We start from the raw sequence: 20120 nt of genomic DNA, 5'->3' as shown, positions 1-20120 counted from the left end.
CTTTTTCTCTCTCTCTCGATCATATGCTGCCAGTTGGAATGGTTTAATAAAAAATTTTTTAAAAAAGAAGGGGAATTATTTTAAAGCAGGGTAGCTGAAGCATTTGTCTTTTAGGATTCTAATATTTTTGTGTAAAGCTGTCTATCTCCGATGAGGTACCTAATTGCTTCTTGATAATGTAGAATAGAGTTTAAAATTATCCCCAGATTTGTATTTAAGATGTTAATAAGTGATCACTGGGTGAGGACAGACATGAGTTCATTTGAGTTCAATGGGAAAAAGGCACTGTGTTATTCTTGGATCTATTCAATACTATTAAATATTTGTTCAGTTTTAACCTCTTAGGGCTTAAATCTCCTTCTAAAAGGGACAATAGTAGGTATGATTATCTCAGTGCTGCCCCTCAGCTCTAGATTATTTTCAATCTACTTTAACCTTGACATGTGAAAAACAGATTCAATTTGTAGATGTGCCATGAAATATAGTCTCTTGACAAATCAAGACGTATATACTTTTGTGTATACAGACATGTACTTTATAATTAAATAACATTGAATGTGATAAATGGAGGTCACTACTCAGTTTAATTCAGATACAAAAATCCCCTTTCACGCTAGGAAGCAGTTGCTTTAACCTTGTCTGTGTAGTCATAGATAAAAGCTATGAGTATTTGGGTTTATTTGATGGGAAGTTCTTGGCAGTTAATACCAAAGGGTTTTTCCATAGTTTTTTGTTGTTGTCGTTGCATTTTGGTTTGTGCAGGAGTTGAGTTCAATTTAGGGGCAGAACTTCCCTTCAACTCTCAGTGGATTTCAGTCTTCTCTGCAGTGACAGTAGTTTTAAAAACCCCAAGAGGTACCGTACTTTCATCGATAGTAATGGCATGTAATAGTACAAACGGGAATTCTATTTAGAATATAATTTGCATCCCTTGTCATTTTATCACATTCTGTATTTCTGTGATAGCTAATATAGAATAAAATTAAAATTTCATACTGTGTTTTTCATGTCCTTGCATGTTCTGGACTCTGCTTTAATCTCAGACCATTCTCTGTTGCCTTCTCCTATGCTTTAGTCATGCTGGTCTTCTCCTTCCATCAACATATCAAGCACACTTCTGCTTTAGGATGTTTGTGCTTGCTGTTCTCCCTGCCTGGAACTCTTTTTCTAGATCTTTGAGTAGAAGTTAGGGGGTGAGTAGTTACTGTAATTCATGCCTTAGTCCCAAGGTGCCTCTTCATTGAGTCTTTTGCTTACTTACCACTCAGTTTAAATTCATATCCCCAGTGCCATAATTTTCTGTCACATCAACTTTTTAAGTTTTCTTCCTGGCGCCTATCATTATCTGATTTTATCTTAATTATTATTTTGTTTATTTGCCTGTCATTCTGAATTATAATATAATAATATCATAAGAGCAGGGCCTTTGTATTTCATAGTAAATACTTGCTTTAAAACCATTTGAGTTCAGATATTAAGTCATGAATTACAGCCTAATGATTGAAGTATTTTAAACTAAATCATCAGAAACGTCTAGGTTTGGTTTATAAGCAATTCATTTGTGATTAATTTTAAATTCTCACCTGAAAAGTTATGAAGAATAGTTTATATGTTGCTTCTGGTTGGACAATAAGCTTCATTGGGCATGTACCTGTTAATCCTATATTCACTATCATCTATATATGTAAACCAAGAAGGGAAGCATTATTACCAGGTTATCTGGAAATTAGCCTAGTCTACAATAAAGTTGTCATTATTTTGGACACAACCTATTCACGTTTTGCCACACGTGTAGATATAGAAGGCAACTATTTTTTCATCAGCCCAATTCTCAATGGACCATCCATGGCATTGAAATCCCCACCATTGGATTGTCATGCTGTCTTACATTTCCCAAGGGCAGATGCTTTCAGAGTACAAGAAGAAGATTAGCACTTGTCAGTGAGTAAGATTTACTTGTTGTTAGGAAGCATGGAGAAAGGTCTTAATGAAAGAAGCCATAGAAGTAATGAGACTTTGTTGATGGGCCAACGAGTGTGGTAATGGTTGGAAATATTTATCAGGTTCCCTGGGAGTATAGTCTTCGGTGAGGGGCTCAAGCGGGAGAGAAAGGGGGTGGTGGTGTGTGACCTGAATAAACACACTGGAGTAAAGGCCAAATAAAGCCTCTGTAGTGGCAACTGAAGAGGTAGAAGTTTCTGAAAACAAATTTTATCCACTTCACAATTTGACTTAGCTTGCCCTTATTTTTGCCTTTTGGCCTAAGTGCTCTAACTGTAACACAGTAATGTAATTTAGTACCTTACTGATATAGTGTGCTCCCTGGCTGGTAAGCTCAAAGGCTGCAAGAAGCTCTGTTTTTCATTCCTCATTCTTTCAAGGGTGTTGATAAGCCTAATTGAAGTTTTGGCACAGGGTAGCAAGGCATCTTCCAGTGATAAGACAGCAGGCATTGCTTATTCATCCCTAAGAAACATCTAGGGATAGCTTGGTTTGCCAAATATCATTCAGCTTGCCTGTTCTCCCTCCCCTATCCCCAGCACTTATTCAAGATTTATTTCCAAAATGGTAACTAGAGTAAATAAAGAATCAGAATAAGTTACAGAAGTTAATCTTATCCATTCACCTTTTAAAGGTAGAAATGAAAATTTACTGATGTGATTAGCCTTTGATTGCATATATAGTGAAAATATCTATAATCTGGCATGCCCAAGTAGAAGGTAGGCTACCTTCATTATCTGTTAAAATCCTCGTTTGTCCCCAAAGAGACAAAGGTGGGGGGTCCTTAATATTGATATCCATATACTTCCATTTTCCCCTTCTTCAGTGGTTTCAGAACACTTCACACTCAACTAGTCTATGAATGAATGGACTATTATTTGAGACCGAAGCTAGTATATGAATAGGAAAATGACATTTAGTTTGCATGAATGCAAAGTCCAGCATTGTTCATCTTACTTCAGTTTGATCTTGGCGTTTTCTGTTCTCTAATTTCTAGCTCCTTTCCCCACCTGCTCCCCCACCCCAGTGGGCTTGTACCAAGAAATGTTTTTTGGCATGTAACAGTATGCCTCAGATACTACTCTAGGATCTCGAGGATACACAAGTGAAAGCGGGAGGCATAGGCATTTCCTCAGAAATACTCATAATTTGGTTGGGAAGACAGACTGGCACAGGGTGGCCTGCAGTGTTATGTGATCTGCTGAGATAGTGGTATGATCCCAGTCCTGTGGGAGTTTGAAGAAGGCCCTTAAAATATACAATGGAATATTACTCAGCCGTAAAAAAGAATGAAAGAATGCCATTTGCAGCAAGATGGTTGGACCTAGAGATTATCATACTAAGTGAAGTAAGCCAGGCAGAGAAAGACAAATATCATATGATATCACTTGTATGTGGAATCTAAAAAAATGATACAAATGAACTTATTTACAAAACAGAAATAGACCCACAGACATAGAAAACAAACTTATGGTTACCAAAGAGGAAGGTAGGGAAAAAATTAGGAGCTGGGGATTAACATATACACACTCCTATATATAAAATAGATAACCAACAAGGACCTACTATATAGCACTGGGAACTATACTCAGTATTTTGTAATTAGAGGGAAAAGAATCTGAAAAAGAATATATATATGTGTGTGTGTGTGTATAATTGAATCACTGTGCTATACACCTGAAACTTACACAACATTGTAAATCAATTGTACTTCAATAAAAAACAAAACAAAACACCTTACACTTGGAATATTAGTGAAAGCTTACCAAGGATGTGACACTTGGGCTGAGGTTTAAAGTATACCTAAGAGACATTTAGATAGTGAATGGAACAAGTGAACTAGGGAAAGATAACTTTCGAAAAGGTCACAGTGTGATCTAGGGCTTGTAAGTCATGCTGTGTGGAAAAGAGAAGACTTCCCATAGGGGAGTGGCCACAGAAAAGGTTATCAGGAGCTTGGGAGAGGCCCCTTTATTAAGGATCTTGGGATAGTGGGCTAAAGAAAGGTCTTTTATATTGAAGGCTGTGGAGAGATGATAAAAGTTGGGGATTGACATACTCTTTTTTAATTTATAGAAACTATTCTGGCAGCTGTGTGGAAAATTAAAAATGAGTGGATTTCGATACTGGGTGCTGAGAGATGTGTAAGGTGGATATTGCTGTAATCTTGGGAAGAAGTGGTGGGATGTGTACTGAGGCCATGGGGAGAGCATGGATTGGATGTGGAAGGTGAAGAGGCTGCAGGCTAGGGTGATGGGGCAGCTGGCTGAATTTGGTGCCATTCACTGAGAGGAGACAAATCGAGAGAGTAGAGAAGGTTGGGCCCTGTGTTGGGGGTGTGTTTTTGAGGTGCCTGTGGGAATGGGACAGACACTTGGTTTACAGATAGGGAGCTTAGCAGAAATGTCTGGGCTGGAGACAAGATTTATGAGCCATCTCTTCTTGTAATATTTGAGGCATGAACTACATTAGGTCACCCATGGATAGGATGTAGAGTTTTCTCTTATCTTGAAATGTAAGATAAAGGTAAGTTAGTTGAGTCTGTCTTTGCTTCTTTTACTCTGCAAGGGAATTCTTGAAAGCTGATGAGGTCAAAAGGCCATTGAAGATGACCTAAAGATACACCTAGATGATCTCATGACGATATGCTTAGTAGGGATGGGGTGGAAGCTTTCGGGTACTGATTTCATTAGCTTGGTGTCTTTACGTTGGTATATGCAAAGCTATTTTTCTTTTGATAGTTGTAATATACAGTCCAGCTTTATTAGAATTCCTGAATTATTTGACAGTGCATTTTCTCATCCAACATTTTCAGATTCATTAATTTTTAGATTAATTAAAATATGCCTTAACTCTGGTCGTATACTAGAATATGTTAGTAATTACTAGAAGCAGAAATTTACAAACAGTATTTTATTGTCAGCAGTCAAAGTGACGGGGATTGTCCTGTCGGGCTTCTGTTTGGGAATCTGGGTAATGTTGAGATAAGAAGTAGGGTTTTACCAGCAGCATCAGTCTTCTTGTTTGTGTAAACTGGGCATCTGAGGTGCAAATTTTTGTTCTCCACTAAGTATAGTATCTCTTAATTTTTTAAAAGGAAGCAGAAAAAGAGAGAAGCAAGAGATTTTTTCCCATACCTTTTCAGGTGTCTCATAACATAGCATTACTGCTTTGCATTGTATCAGGTCCTGTGTGTCATCTTAAATGCTCTAGAGTCTGAAGGTCTCAGGCTGTCTGCTGCTGTCAGGAAGGAAAGTAGTTTCAAGCTTTATTTTCTGGAAAAGAATCTTAAACATCCTTTTACCCAGTTCTATGAACCGAATGTAATTCAAGCCATAGCCTGAGGGTAAGCCCCGGAGAGGTCAGATGTTAATGATTTATTAAATGACGGTGTATTCTATTGGGACATACTTTTCACAGATAAGGAAAAGTGTATTTTTTTTTTTATATTTGCTGTGTGTTGTAAAGGGAATTTCTCTAGTATTGACATAGCCGTCGTATTTCACATGATATAAGACCTCACAGAAAGGGCTGAATGAGGTTCTTTACTTCATTGGGTAAGAAAAGTTTCTGACAGCTGTACAGTGTGGTAAACTAGCTCATAGTTTATGACCAGATCTGGCTTTGGAAAAGACCAGGAAGGAGAGTTATAACATATGGAACTTATTTGGGAAGTAATTCTTAGCTATGACTAAGAGGCTGTGCTCAAATGCCTGGGAAAGTTTAAAAGAAAATGTTTGCAAAATAAATCATATCTCTTGTTTGCTAAATTGTAGGACTTAGATAACTTTTGGGTACTCATGGACTTCTGTAATTCTGTATTAAAGCTCTGAAGTTTTCTCTTTTAATCAATTTTTTCTGGTTTTATTTTTAACAGCACTGTGATTCAACTTGTTGTTTTTTTCAATTAAGGAATTATTTATTTCAGAAGATTATTTTCTCTTCCCCCAGCCCCCAGAGATCCTTAAAATAGTCACATTCAAGCAGTTGCTACAGGGGTAGTTTATAGGAAAGATATACTGTGTGTGTATTAGTTTCTGGTGCTGTTTTTTCTTAACTCTTCAAGTCCCAATTACAGTATTTCCTGTGTTTATTTATATCAAGATAGTATGTGACGTAAACATCCCAAGTAAGTGTTGTACCAGGGAAAGTGAGCTAGGAAAAGGCAGTACTATTATGGTTATGTTTCTGAAAGAATACCCCTTTTTTCTCATTTCCCAAACTTTAGTTGGATAGAATTCTGTGGGGGAAATGCTCCTATTTTAAGTTAATAATTGCAGAAATCTCCTCCTAATCTTCCCTCCGTCTATGCTGATTCTTACCTCAGTGTTACATTATTACAACTTAGCATTTCATGAGCCAGGAAAATCATTATTATTGAACTTAGCTTGACCTTTTATCACACACATAAATATGACATCAGCACAATACTGAAACTGTTTGGGGATGCAATGAAAAGTGTTTATCGTTTTCCAAAAAAGATTTGGAATAGTGAAAATAATATATCTACATTTCAGAGTTTAGAAATTAGAAAATAGGAAAATAATCATCTCATTGCTCTAACACTATAGCTCTTTTTTGTTTGTTTTTTCCTTTCTTTAATGACAGCCTTACTCATATTTCATGTAACTTTATTTGGGGCAAGACTTAATTTTGGTCCTGCAGTGTATTCGTATTGTCTGAGAATGTATAATGTGGTATATATAGTAGAGTCGTTAGAAATACCAACTCTAGAGTCAGACTGCTTGGGTTCATGGTGTGGCCTTGCCACCTACCAGCCATTTGTGACCTTGGGCGAGTTACTTATCCTCTTTGGGTCTCAGTTTCCTTCACTATGAAATGGGAATAATAATAATAGTATTTACTTTTTTATGGAGCTGTTGGGAGGACTGAAGGAGAACTCCCTTGGCCCATGGTAAGTGTTCACGAATTACTGTTATGTGTGTGCTCTAGAATCCATTTCCCCATTTATCTGATGGGACGGACCGGTTTGCTTTTCTCCTCTGTGCTTTCAGCCTGTGTTCTGTAACATACTCCCCCGCTCAAACCCCTGTCCTGGTTTCCAGCTAAAATCTAACAGAGCCATATGGTTTTCTTTCTCAAGTTTTCAGTTCATCACAACAGTGTAACCAGCCTTAAGGAAGGAGGAGTAGGAAGAATTTGGAAGGTGATTTGCATCTCTTATTTTTGAGGAGTTACTGCGCTTTCCATTTTAGCCCACTATGGCAGTTTGTATGATACTAATCTGCCCTCTGTGGTGTTTCGATTTGAAGTACAGTGTTGCATTTTTTTTTCTTTGCAAAACTAATTTATAAGTAAAGAACCTTGTGTGAGTATAAGAAGTCATTCTAAGTTAATAGTTATTTGTTTTTCCGTGACTGAATTTTTTTGTTTTGTTTTGTTTTGTTTTTTTGTTTTTGCGTTACGTGGGCCTCTCACTGTTGTGGCCTCTCCCGTTGAGGAGCACAGGCTCCGGACGCGCAGGCCTAGTGGCCATGGCTCACGGGCCTATACGCTTCGCGGCATGTGGGATCTTCCTGGACCGGGGCACGAACCCGTGTCCCCTGCATCGGCAGACGGACTCTCAACCACTGCTCCACCAGGGAAGCCCCGTGACTGAATTTTTTTCTAAAGATAATAGTGATGAGCTTAGCTTCAGATTGCTACCCATATAGTTATAGATTACTACCTATATTACACAGCATATATCAGAATACATTTTATAGAAATACTTTTCTTATTTTCAAAAACATTTAGTTTCCTATAGGTAGGTTGTCATCCTTAGTAATATTATGAGGAACAGTATTTGTTACAGCAGCTCATTGCAGGTACCAATTACGTTACCAGAAATAAGTTTATTCATCAATTTAGCAGTAGTATGTTGAGTTTCCGCTATGTCAAAGCACTTTGCTGGGCAATGACTATTAAAAAATCAATAAGACATTATCTCTACCTTTACAGGGCTGGAAAGATAGATATATAAATAACCTGCAGCATGAGTACTGCCACTCTTGTTAGCAGGAGATGTTTATAGCCAGCATTTTTTGATCATCCTTCAGTGCCCAGGTTCAGCTTCAGAATCTTCTCAAGCCAGCACTACAGAAACCTGCTGTCACTCAGAGAAACTTGGGAAGTGTAAACTATTTGTCATCATTGCTATAGTAGAAGTTTGTTCAAGGTGTCGCTGTGGAAGCCAGGAAATGCAAAAGCCTTGCTTTGTGTAAAAGTAAGTTTAAGTGTAAAGAAGTACAAATGAGTTCAGTCTTTTAGGTATTGAGAAAGACATACTAAATTGAAAATCTTATAAGTCCATATATACATGTTTTAAAGAGATGCTTTAATAACTAGATAAAGGGAATCTTGTATAGTTAGCACTCTTTGCCATTGTTTATGGTTCAGTCTTGGTGCCTTCAAACTACATGTTTAGCTCTAAGCTGTGATGTGCTGGGAAAAAGTTAACTGCCAGCACTCAGGTAGGGTGTGTGTACATGTGTATAAAAAACCCTGATTTGTAATGCTTGCTGATTTCCATGGTGTAGAAATCTTCACCTCAGATGATTTCAGCCCAAGTTGCTGAATGCAGGTTGGGAAGAGATGCCACGTAATGGATCTTGGGAGCCACTGTGAGCCTGCCCCGTGCGCTTGCTCCAGCACAGCACTGGCCCGCAGCCCAAAGTCCTAATCTTTCTCAATCACTCCTTGTTTTGGTTAGGTCAGTCTCGGCTTTATTTATATGCATCTTTATCCTGCGTAAAACTCCTTCCTCCCTTCTCTCCTCACCCCCCTCCTCCTTTGTCTTCCAGCCCTTCTGTTATTGCAAAGCTGCAATAAGAAATTTAAGAAATTGCATATACACTGGGATATCTTAAATCTTCCTTAAGGTTTTAGCAATCTGCTATTACGTAGATATTGAGCAATTATGATTAAAATACATTAACATCTAGCTACTAAAACTAGAAATTAGTTTTAGTAATTAAATTAACTGTAAATTAATTTAATTATTAATTAATAATTATTAATAATTAACTGTAAACTGCTGTAAATTAACTGTGACTGTGAATTTATTTAATGAATTTTCATTTCTTTTATAAACTTGCAAAGACTCTTAGAAGTTTGCTTAAATTCACAAATGAAGAATTTTCAGAAGATGCATGATTCTAATTTCTCTCTCCAAGGATATTTTTAGTAGTGAATCCTGAGAAGGGTAGAGGAAAATTAGCAAGAAGAAGCAGTATTAAAAGAGGAGGAGATGATAAACACTGAATTACATAAATTATCAATTTGTTGAAGCTCCCTCCTCCTGCCCTCACACATAAAGCCACTTTGACCCCTCTAAGCTCGGGGATAAACCTGGAAGAAAAAAATCTTCACTGTGGCTATAGTTGTGTCAGCTCAGGATATACAGGATTTCTGATTTTTAAAGTGGGGGAGAGGGGAGGAGCTATATTCCCATCAGCACAAGGACACTGATATACATGGGACAGCTGTGTTACAGGAAAATCTTTGGCCATCTCCTATAGGGTTAACAACCATAGGGCATCACTGGAATCTAATAGCAATGCCACCAGAGGTGTGCAAGTTCAGGAGATCCTGAGGTTTCCTGAGAATGTCCAAAGGTAGAGGACTGGCAGAAGTAACTTCACCAGTTTCTTTGCATGGTGTTTTTACCTAGTCAGAAGGAGGAGCAGTTATATATCACGTTGAAACAGCTGAGGTTGCAGCATTTCTTATATTATTTGGAGCCTGTGTTCTCAAAGGTAGATTTAACCTCAACATTTTCCTTGTATGACCTTTGAGGTAATGCAGCCATATAGTCTATAAAAATGTTTTCCTAAATGCATACTTTTTGGTCAAAATCAAAAGAAAAGTATTTGTTACAATGAAGGTATGTGCAGGATGTTTGGAGTAACTGTTCTGTTTTGTTTTGTTTTTTTGCGGTACGCGGGCCTCTCACTGTTGTGGCCTCTCCCGTTGCGGAGCACAGGCTCCGGACACGCAGGCTCAGTGGCCATGGCTCACGGGTCCAGCCGCTCCATGGCATGTGGGATCTTCCTGGACTGGGGCACGAACCCGTGTCCACTGCATCGGCAGGCGGACCCTCAACCACTGCCACCAGGGATGCCCTTAACTGTTTTTAAGATGTCTGTTTTAATTTGACTCTTCACATCTCTTGTTATTTACAGCTGAAATATAGTTTGACCTTCTCTTTTGCTGTTTTTTTTTAAAAGCCTCCGTTATTATAGTTATAAATGTAGTAATCAGGATGGCAATAAGTAGACACAAGTTTGTGAGGAGGCAGTATGTTATGGTTAGATCTGCTGTTTACAAATGTTTTCCACAATGCTTGAATGCTGTAAAAGTATTCTTAGTTTAACCTCCCATTAGTGATTGCTGGGTAAGAAGAGATAAAGCAAAAGTAGTTTAAGAGTGACAAAAAAATCTATGAAAAATAACTTACCTTTCTAGCCCAAATAACTCAGTATTCAGAGAATTTCATTTGGTACAACCTAGAGTTAATGACATCATTAGATCACAGTGGGTTGTATGAAATTTTGCAATTTACCCCTCCTCTCTCCCCTCCTTTCTCAGCTAGATTCTATGAAAATGGTCAGTTTCTTCTTGGATGAATGCTCTTCTGCTCCCTCATCTTATAAGTATAGATGGTTTTATTAAAAAAGAGCTAAGTTTACTTTGAGTTATATTCGGGACAGTCGTAAGTTCTGGAAGCAGAGAGGACTGCTTGCTATTTGGCCTAGGAACCAGTGTGTTCCATTTAAGAAGCCTTGATGTCCAGTATGTGCTGGTGTGATTTCACTCTTTTATATAAAACTCCAGTAGCAACATCCTAAGTCATTTTAAAAAGTGATATTTCATTACAATCGACCTACTCAAAAAGAATGAATTTAGCAGGAAGCAAGTACAACTTTGTATTAATAAGCTCTTACGATCATTATACATAAAATGTAAAAATCTTTGTAAACAGGCTATGAGATAAAGGCATGTTATCATCTTTATTCTGTAGAAAGGGAAACAGACACGGAGAGTTTGAGTAACTTGACTGAGATTGCACAGTTTTCATGGGAATATTCGAGAATTAAATACAAATCCATGCACTCTCCTGGAGAGTGTACTTCTACTTATTTTCCGAAATAAAAGATGGGATTCATATAGCACCATTCTCCAAAAACTTAAATTTCTTTTCCTAAGTATATTACTATAAGAAAAGTATTATTACTGGTAAAAGTAAAGATGAAACTAATATTAAATATAAGTGAGTTGGATCTAAATAGATGAGGTCCATTGAAGGAGGATTCATAATGGAACACCGACTTAATAGAATCAAAACATCCAATATTGAAGTAATAAGTGACGTTCAGGTAGGAATTAAATGGATTACTGTGGTACCCAGATAACCTTACATTTTGTTTTAAAGATGAAGACATGGTTTTTCAGAGTACTTTGCTGCTCACATTAAAGGATATAAAGTAAAATGCATTTAGTTTTAATGTCATAGTACTTATTATGTGAAAGTCTTGTTCATATGTCTATCCTTCACACTTCCTGTGAGATTTGGGTTTTGAGTTCCAGTTTAGAAGAGTTGTGAGTTTGCTGACTTAGAGGACTGACTCTTGTGAGGTAGTGGAGAGTTAACTTGACCGGTCTCAGCGTGAGCCTCGGGCTGTCCCTAGACCACTTGCCAGAACTTCATCTAAAAGGAGGGGGCAATAGGATGGGGATTGGAACAGGCAGAGGAGAGATACTTGCCTGTAATCACAAATTAGGATTCTGATCTGATTTTCCAGTTGGAAATACCAATGGGAAAATGATCCAGTCTTACCTCAGAGACTATTTATAGGTGTCTTCCACATTGATTGTGTTCACTCTACTCATTATTACATACCTTTGTGATCTTTCCCCTCTACGTGGATTGGCTATAATAGGCATCTCAACAGGAAATTGTTTTTGCAGTGAGCTACATCATCCATGTTTTATTTCTGTAAATAACTTGTTCTGTTGTAGCCTTCTCAAACAGTTGCTTTTGATAGCACTGCAGAAAATCATTAAATCTTCTCTTCAAAACCTGGAGTCTTTCAGAGCTTTGATAGTTTGAGGTACAGAACTGTAATCTTACATCCTGGTGGGACACTATAATCATTGATTTGTGATGATCTGTACCAACAACACTCAAGCTTAACCAAAACGTGGAGGGGGGAGAGAAAGTAAAAGTGTAAGAAGAATTACTTTTCAGATTTGTTTTATTCTATCACTACTCACTTCCTTGGACAAACAAGTTATGGTAAGGTTCTCAGCAGTGAAAAGCAAGCATTGAAAATTCCTATAGGACAGCACTTGAAAATTCACGGTCTATAGAAAATAATAATTCATGTATACTTGGAGAAAAAAAAAACCCAAACATGTTTGGATAATCATTCTTCTAACCACATAAAAACATTTCTAGCCATTACTTTTGAGCGATTTATGAGCACTCCCTTGTGGCTGTTTATTAGAACCGCTTGAAATAGCAAAAGAAAAGCAACAGCAAGCTTAACTGCCAGGTTTAATGTAACACACCCACAGTTAAAGTGTGTCTACCCAGTAAATGCAGTATTGTAAAGTTTTACCCAATATCAGATTTGCTTCTCTGCTGCGAAAAATAAGTGAAATAGCTGGTGATTATTTTTGAATTAAAAAATGGACCAATATCTATAAAAATAAGTTGTCTAAACCCAAGGTTTAGGTAATGATTAAGAATTATAAAATAGGGGCTTCCCTGGTGGCGCAGTGGTTGAGAATCTGCCTGCCAATGCAGGGGACACGGGTTCGAGCCCTGGTCTGGGAGGATCCCACATGCCGCGGAGCAACTAGGCCCGTGAGCCACAGCTACTGAGCGTGCGCGTCTGGAGCCTGTGCTCCGCAACTAGGGGGCCATGACAGTGAGAGGCCCGTGCACCGCGATGAAGAGTGGCTCCCGCTTGCCGCAACTGGAGAAAGCCCTCGCACAGAAACGAAGACCCAACACAGCCAAAAATAAATAAATGAATTTAAATTAAAAAAAAAAAAAAGTGCTCCCATAACCTAAAGGAGTTATTAAAAAAAAAAGAATTATAAAATAGATAATAGTTAATTGTGCCTTAATTACTGAAATATGACCTTTTTCAAGAATTTATATTATCAATATCTAGTGAGAGCATTAAAATTGCTTTTGTATTTTTCCTAAAGCCTCTTAGTGAGGTCATGCAAAGTAACACATTCCACAAATATTATGGGAGCCTGAATCTCCTGAACTCTGTGACTTGATTCCCACCCCTCTCACCCCCCACAATTACCTTCTGGAAGGAGTTTTATCAAGCCTCTTGCGTAAATCTGTGGAGAAAGAGTTCCATGTGAGCCAGAACTGCATTTCTCTGGATTCTGTTTTAAACCTTGTGAAAGTTAACTCACCAGAGTTGTACCCCAGATTCACATTTTTAGTTATGGTTTTCTAGCATTTTGTATGTTATTTTCCTTTATTATGCAGTAGTAACAGTAACTAACAAAAATTTAGATACCTTCTTTACTTCACACTTGGATTACTTCAGATTTGAAGAATTTCATCCTGGTGATTGACCAGTGCGTAAGGATGAAAGGCATGTGTTCCCTGGGGGGTGTACAAAGATGAGGGTCAGAAGCAGCCAGATCGGGTTGTAAATCCACTTTGTACCCTTTGAGTGTTGGCATTTCCATTTTGATCTCTTGGATTTAGATTCACATGATGTGAACAGCAGCCCATCGACTGCATACAAAAGAAGCATCATATTTCAGATGTAAAACCACACATATGTTATTATGGTTTATGGAAAAATTTAGGTTCCTGTGTTATCTACCACTGTAGATGGATACTCTGAATGGGTCTCTGTTCTGTTAAATTAATTTGGATTTCAATTTCTACCTTTTGAATAACTACATTTTAAATCATCTTGGGACATTCTCAGACTGCTTAGGAAGGTTCTGAACACGTAGTTGACATTGTGAATTCTGTGAAGAAACAAACATTTATCGAAAGCCTGCCATATGCCAAATCTGTGCTTGTTATTTTAAAAATACATATATATTTCCCTTTGATTTTTATAAAAACCTTAAAAGGTATAGGGATGAAGACATCAAGTCTTAGCAGTTTAGGTGCCGAGATTCAAAATGGATCTGGGTCTAACTTTAACACTCATATTCTTAATATATTCCAGATGATTTTTAGGTTTTGAACTTCATTACTCACATAAAATCAACTTTAATCTCAATATTGTGAAGGGCTTAGCATAGTACTTGGCACACATTAAACACTCAACAAATCATCTCTCTTGTTATCTCTATCACTCCATTGGATGTTTTTCTCCCCCTTCATTTTTTTCTGTTTAGTACCTCTGGAATTTATGTTTTATTCCTTCAATTTCAGATTAATAGAATAAGAGTAGGGAGAAGAAAGAGAAAAAAATTGAGCAAGTCCAAAAACAAGAGAAAAAAATGAAGAAATATGGAAGAAATAGAGATGGGAAGTAATACTTGCCCCATTGCGTGGTTGTTAATGATCACATTTGGTTCAAGTTTATATCCTCAAGTTTTGTTTTATTCCCAGGTCATACTTACATAACAGCCACATAAGAGTTGTGGCAGAGATTTAAACTATTGGATATGAATGTGAATGCCAGTGTCTTAGTATACAGATCTGTATCCATTCTCTCTCTCTCTCTTTTTTTTTGGGGGGGGGGTTGTGTTGGGTCTTCATTGCTGCGCATGGGTTTTCTCTAGTTGCAGTGAGTGGGGGCTGCTCTTCATTTTGGTGCATGGGCTTATTGCGATGGCTTCTCTTGTTGTGGAGCACAGGCTCTAGGCGTGTGGGCTTCAGTAGTTGCAGCACGCGGGCTCAGTAGTTGTGACTCACAGGCTCTAGAGCACAGGCTCAGTAGTTGTGGTGCATGGGCTTAGTTGCTCTGCAGCATGTGGGATCTTCCTGGACCAGGGCTTGAACCCATGTCCCCTGCATTGGCAGGTGGATCTTAACAACTGCACCACCAGGGAAGTCCCTGCATCCACTCTCTTTTCTAATTTTTCCCTTCCCAATAAAAAACCATTTTATTCATATTGATTAGTTTTGCTATTTTGAGGTGGAATACTCTGCTGCAATATTTCTTTTGAGTCTTCCCATGGCACCAGACGTAATAGGTCCAAAGTGAAATCCATTGTCTTTATTCTTTCTCTGCCAAACATACTCCCTTCCTCATTTATCCTAGTTCTTAATGTGGTGCCAAAGTTCCAGTGCCTGAGGCAGAAAACTTAGTGTCACCTTTGATTCCTCTCCTTCTGGGTCCTTTTAATTTTTTTAAACACCTGCCTCTGCAGTTCCCTGCTACCCATCTGTCAACACCGCAGCCACCTGATCTAGTTATCACTTCAAACTTGTGTTCTTCACCCAGCCATTCAGCTCGCATATCTTGTCTTTATATCTTTATTCTCAAAGTATCCCACATATTACATCCTAGAACAAGCTTTTACATTAATCTTTTTAGAAACCAGCAGTGATTCCATGTTCAGGTTACTTTGCCTAGATTATGGGTATCCTTTCCGTACTTATTCCAGTTAAGTTTCCTACTAATAATGTACATGCTTTCCCCCAGTTAGATAATGTTATTAGTTAATAACATATGGAACCTGCTATGTGCCAAAATTGTTCAACGTACTTTATATTCATTGTGCCATTCCCATTTTTAAAAAGTTAACTGAAGGCCTGTAACTTGGTCAGTGCACTCACAATTGGGATGGACTCTTAATAAGCGTGTAATAAATAGTTTCTTTTCCTGCACTGCATTCCCCCTTCTCACATTCCATGCTTAGTTTTACCCCCCCTTGCCTTTTTCATGGTGTTTCCTGTTCCTAGGATATTTTTTCTCTTTGGTGTATCCAATTCATATCCGCTTCTAATTCACATCCACTATGCAAATACTACCTTGACTTATTTAGTTCTCATGGATCTTTCCTGTTGTCAAAATTCTGACATATTTATGAGGAGCTCTGCATAGTTTATCATGTAACTATTCTCAATGTGATCAGTTTTGTCTCAGTTTTTCTGAAAATTTTAGCAGGGCTTTATGAGCATTAAATACTTGTTGGATGAATAATTTTTTCCCTCTTCACAAGTAGACATCAACTTTCTGGAAGGTTTAGCCCATGTCTTAATTTTTTTCCCTTTCCTACACAGCTCAGCAATGTGCTTGGCACGTATATAAATACTTAGCGATTGAATGTAGGAGAGTCTAGGCCATCTGCCTTTTGTGACTTTCATGGGAAAATACCTTCTCACTTTGTGCACACAGATGCACTTCAACCAAAAGGGTAGCACAGAATATTAAGATAAAGAAGTGTATCAGGTATATAATTACAGAATGAGATACATTATCTGTGTTTATTTGGACATATTAAAAGCCTTAAACTTTTAATACTTAACTAGATGTAAGGCACTGAGCTAAGTGTTTTACATTTATTATCTTCATTCTTAGAACCAAGCTGTTGGATAGGTGATGCAGTTGATGCTCAGAATGGTTAAATAGCAGCTCATAAGCAATAGAACTGGGTTTAAACTCAGGCATTCTTGATTTTAAATACTTAAGTGCTGTGCTGCATATCTTGTTATTCACCCTCATTGTTGGAGTTTTCACCACTTGAGACATACCTCCCTGTTTAAGTTCATTAACTTTAAATACATTAGATCATGCTGGTTTCCAGCATACAGTAAACATTCAGTGACTGTTAGCCTTTATTGTTGCTATTTTTCCAAAGTACACTAAAGTGTCCATGACATTGTCTTTCCCCTTATGCAAACTTTAAAGGCAGAATCAGCTATTTATTACCTCTGTAAAATCTGGAGAAATGTATATGTGTGTGTTTAAATGTATTTGGAGTTTCATGAGGGCAAAGAGGATTTAGAGAGTGAGAATTTAAAGTGAGCTACTTTGCTACTGTTTCCAATCATCTCTCTGTAGTAAGATGCAATGCCTGCACAGTGTATCTGGAGGGATGCCTGTCTTGAGCTCACAAATGGGAAGTAGGTAATGGATGTCAGAGGTATCTACAGTTGCCCTCAGTGTCTTGGGAAGGATTTTGACTATTGATCTACTTTGTATGTTTTCACAATGGAGGATTTTAGGTCCTCTTTTCAAGACGTCATCTCATTTTTCTGCAAATTGGAGAATGACAGAATCATGGAAGGCAATACTACTTTAGTTTGTATTTTTGTGTATACTATCTTTGTGTGTTTAGATTATGGAATTTAAGAAATAAATTCCATAATTTGACTAGAGAATAACCAGTTTAGTGAAAATAAGTAAAAGTAAAACCCTTTTATTGAAATTTTAAAATTTTGATAAAATTTTAAACTTACAGAAAAATTATAAGAAGAATATAAGGAACTCCTATATACTCTTTAACCTATTTTTAAATAGTGACCTATTTGAAAAGTAGGTTTTTCTTTCATCTTAACATTTGCTAATTATGTAATAAGTCATGTTATTATCACAGTGGTAGAATGAATGATAATCTTGTTAACTGGGCCTACCTTTTCCCCCTCAGCTTTATTAAGATATAATTGACACATAACATTGTGTAAGTTTAAAGTGTACAACATGTTGATTTGATACATTTATGTATTGTAAAGTGATTACCACCGATGGCATTAGCTAATATCTCAATCTTGTCACATTGTTACCATTTCTTTTTGGGGTGAGAACATTTAAGATCCTATGTTTAATTTTAATGCTTTCTAAAGGGATTTTTTAAAAGTCAAGACTTCCTTCCAGCATACTGCTATCCTTAGAAATGTCTGTCTCCTCGTATCCAGTCACTGCCCCCACCCCACCTTGAACCCCCTCACCATATTTTTGCAGATCAACTTAAAGATTTATCTGTTTTAAATTTTAAATAAAGTCCAATTTGGAGTTTTGGGCTAAAATACTGTTCATTGAAATGAAATGCGAACAGTGTGAAATGAGAACATTCAGGCAAGCCCAAGTGTAAGGAATATAATTAAACAGGGAAAAAATAAGCCTTATTTTATTTTGCAGCTGTAGAATTATAACATTCTAGTGGCAAGATGGAAGAGCTTTTATATGGCTCAGTTTTTTGTTTGTTTGTTTTTTTATTTGTTTGTTTGTTTTGCTGTACACGGGCCTCTCACTGTTGTGGCCTCTTCCCGTTGCGGAGCACAGGCTCCGGACGCGCAGGCTCAGTGGTCATGGCTCACGGGCCCAGCCGCTCCGCGGCATGTGGGATCTTCCCGGACTGGGGCACGAACCCGTGTCCCCTGCATCGGCAGGCAGACTCTCAACCACTGCGCCACCAGGGAAGCCCTATGGCTCAGTTTTAAAATGATGCTTGAACTGACTACATTAAACCAGTATAATTAAAGGTATTTTAAAATTTAGTATCTGATGTGCTATTTTAGTTAAATTTTAGAATATGAAATTTAAATATTTAAGATCTCATCATGAGTACGTGCTTTCACATTATTGTTAGGATGAAGTGAAATAATTTGTGAAAACAACTTAATTATAAACTAGAAAAAGACTATATGACGTGAGGTATTTTTATTTCATTTATAGAAGCAAAGGAGAAGAAAAGCTGTTTATTTAAATAAGTGGAATAAAGGAGCCATCTTTATTTCAATATTGTTTGCATGAATTATACAGGATTTAATGTATTTGCATTTTTGATTTCAGATTCAAAACGCTAATGATGTATTAATTGCGCCACTTGAGAAATTTCGCAAAGAACAAATAGGTGCAGCAAAAGTAAGTGTTGCATTTTATTATTCTTTGGATATTCTCCTGATAATTAAAGATGGCAGATGTAATTTCAGACGTTAACATTTTTGAAAGTAGAATGACCTTTTAAAACTTCCGTACGTCATTTAAAATTTTGCACAGAGCCTATTACAAAGACTGGAATTCTTTTAAACACAGAAAAGATATTATTCTTCTACTGAATAGAGAAAAAGTCAGCATAAGTGGGTTCCTCCCATCCCAACAATGGTAGGAAATTAACTGTTTTAAAGATGGTGAAATTATGGTAAAAATATAAGGAGTTTTCCTAACATCTATATAAAATAAAATTAGGCACGAGGTATGTACATTGAAAATTAAGGTAGTAATTATAAAAGACCTTTTATTATTTTTTGTATTTTTTATTCTTAATAAAAATATTAGGAATATAAATATTAAGAATATAATATAAAGCGTTTGTGGAAAACTTTAGACATCTTTGTCAGGCCTTTGCATTAATGTTTAATTGGTTATGGATCAATTAAAATTTCCCTGAGCCTAATAATTTCTGAAATTTACTTGCATCCTCTTTCTTAGATCCATGTTTACCCTCTCAACATCATGTAAGGACATAAAATTTGGGTTTCCAAGATAGAACCCGTCATCTGTCATACTTCCCCTATCCTTTCTCTGATTTGGTTTTCTAATTAGTCAATGACATACCTCTTCCCTCTTTGAGCAGTGCTTTCATTCTCCTTCAGGAATATTTCTCCTCTATTCTCCTCCCTTCTGTCTGAAATATTGAAATAGCCTACTAGTTGGTCTCTATGTCCCCACCCTAATCTGTTAACAAATTTTTGCCATGTTTAACAGTTGTTCTTCAATGATGAAACCTTCAGTGGTTGTCTCTGAGAGAGACAGTTTAATCTCGATAATGAAATTTTTTCACAGTGTGGCCACTTTCTACGTTTCAGTATACCTCCCTCATCTGGTACAACTGTCTGTTCACTAGACCCTGTATATATCCTGGCTCTACTAATGTCTTTGCCCAAACTTTTCCCCTCCTTGGAATATTTCTTACCCTTAACTTGTTGAAGTCTTGCTAGCTCTCCATGGTCCCTTATATTCCAGCACCAGAAAGAAGCCTTCCTTTATGTGGGTCTTTCCTCATATATCTGTTCCCCTTCCAGAATTGATTTTTTTTTCTTACAGAATCAAGTAGTCCTTATGCTTATTTCCTGTAAAAAGCTATCACAGTCTGCCTTGAATCAGAGTTTTATGTGCATTTCTCCACCAATTATGAGCCATTATCAAGTCAAGAACTAAACCAGAACC

At 37.2% G+C, this 20120-nt stretch overlaps 1 protein-coding gene across 6 annotated transcripts in view; it reads left to right on the top strand.

Moving 5' to 3' along the window:
* ARHGAP42 (Rho GTPase activating protein 42) overlaps nt 1-20120 on the top strand; it is a 330059-nt gene that overhangs the window by 129675 nt on the left and 180264 nt on the right. For all 6 annotated transcript variants that reach the window (XM_029209704.1, XM_029209702.1, XM_029209703.1 and 3 more), the window contains exon 4: nt 18744-18815. In XM_029209704.1, the coding sequence (XP_029065537.1) occupies nt 18744-18815 (72 nt within the window). The remainder of the gene's footprint in view (nt 1-18743; nt 18816-20120) is intronic.

Source organism: Monodon monoceros, unplaced genomic scaffold (genome assembly GCF_005190385.1).
Source record: "Monodon monoceros isolate NGI ecotype Baffin Bay Population unplaced genomic scaffold, NGI_Narwhal_1 Super_Scaffold_7, whole genome shotgun sequence".
NCBI classification, from domain to species: domain Eukaryota; kingdom Metazoa; phylum Chordata; class Mammalia; order Artiodactyla; family Monodontidae; genus Monodon; species Monodon monoceros.
The sequence above is the reverse complement of the archived record's forward strand: the minus strand, read 5'-3'. Positions and strand labels throughout refer to the sequence as shown.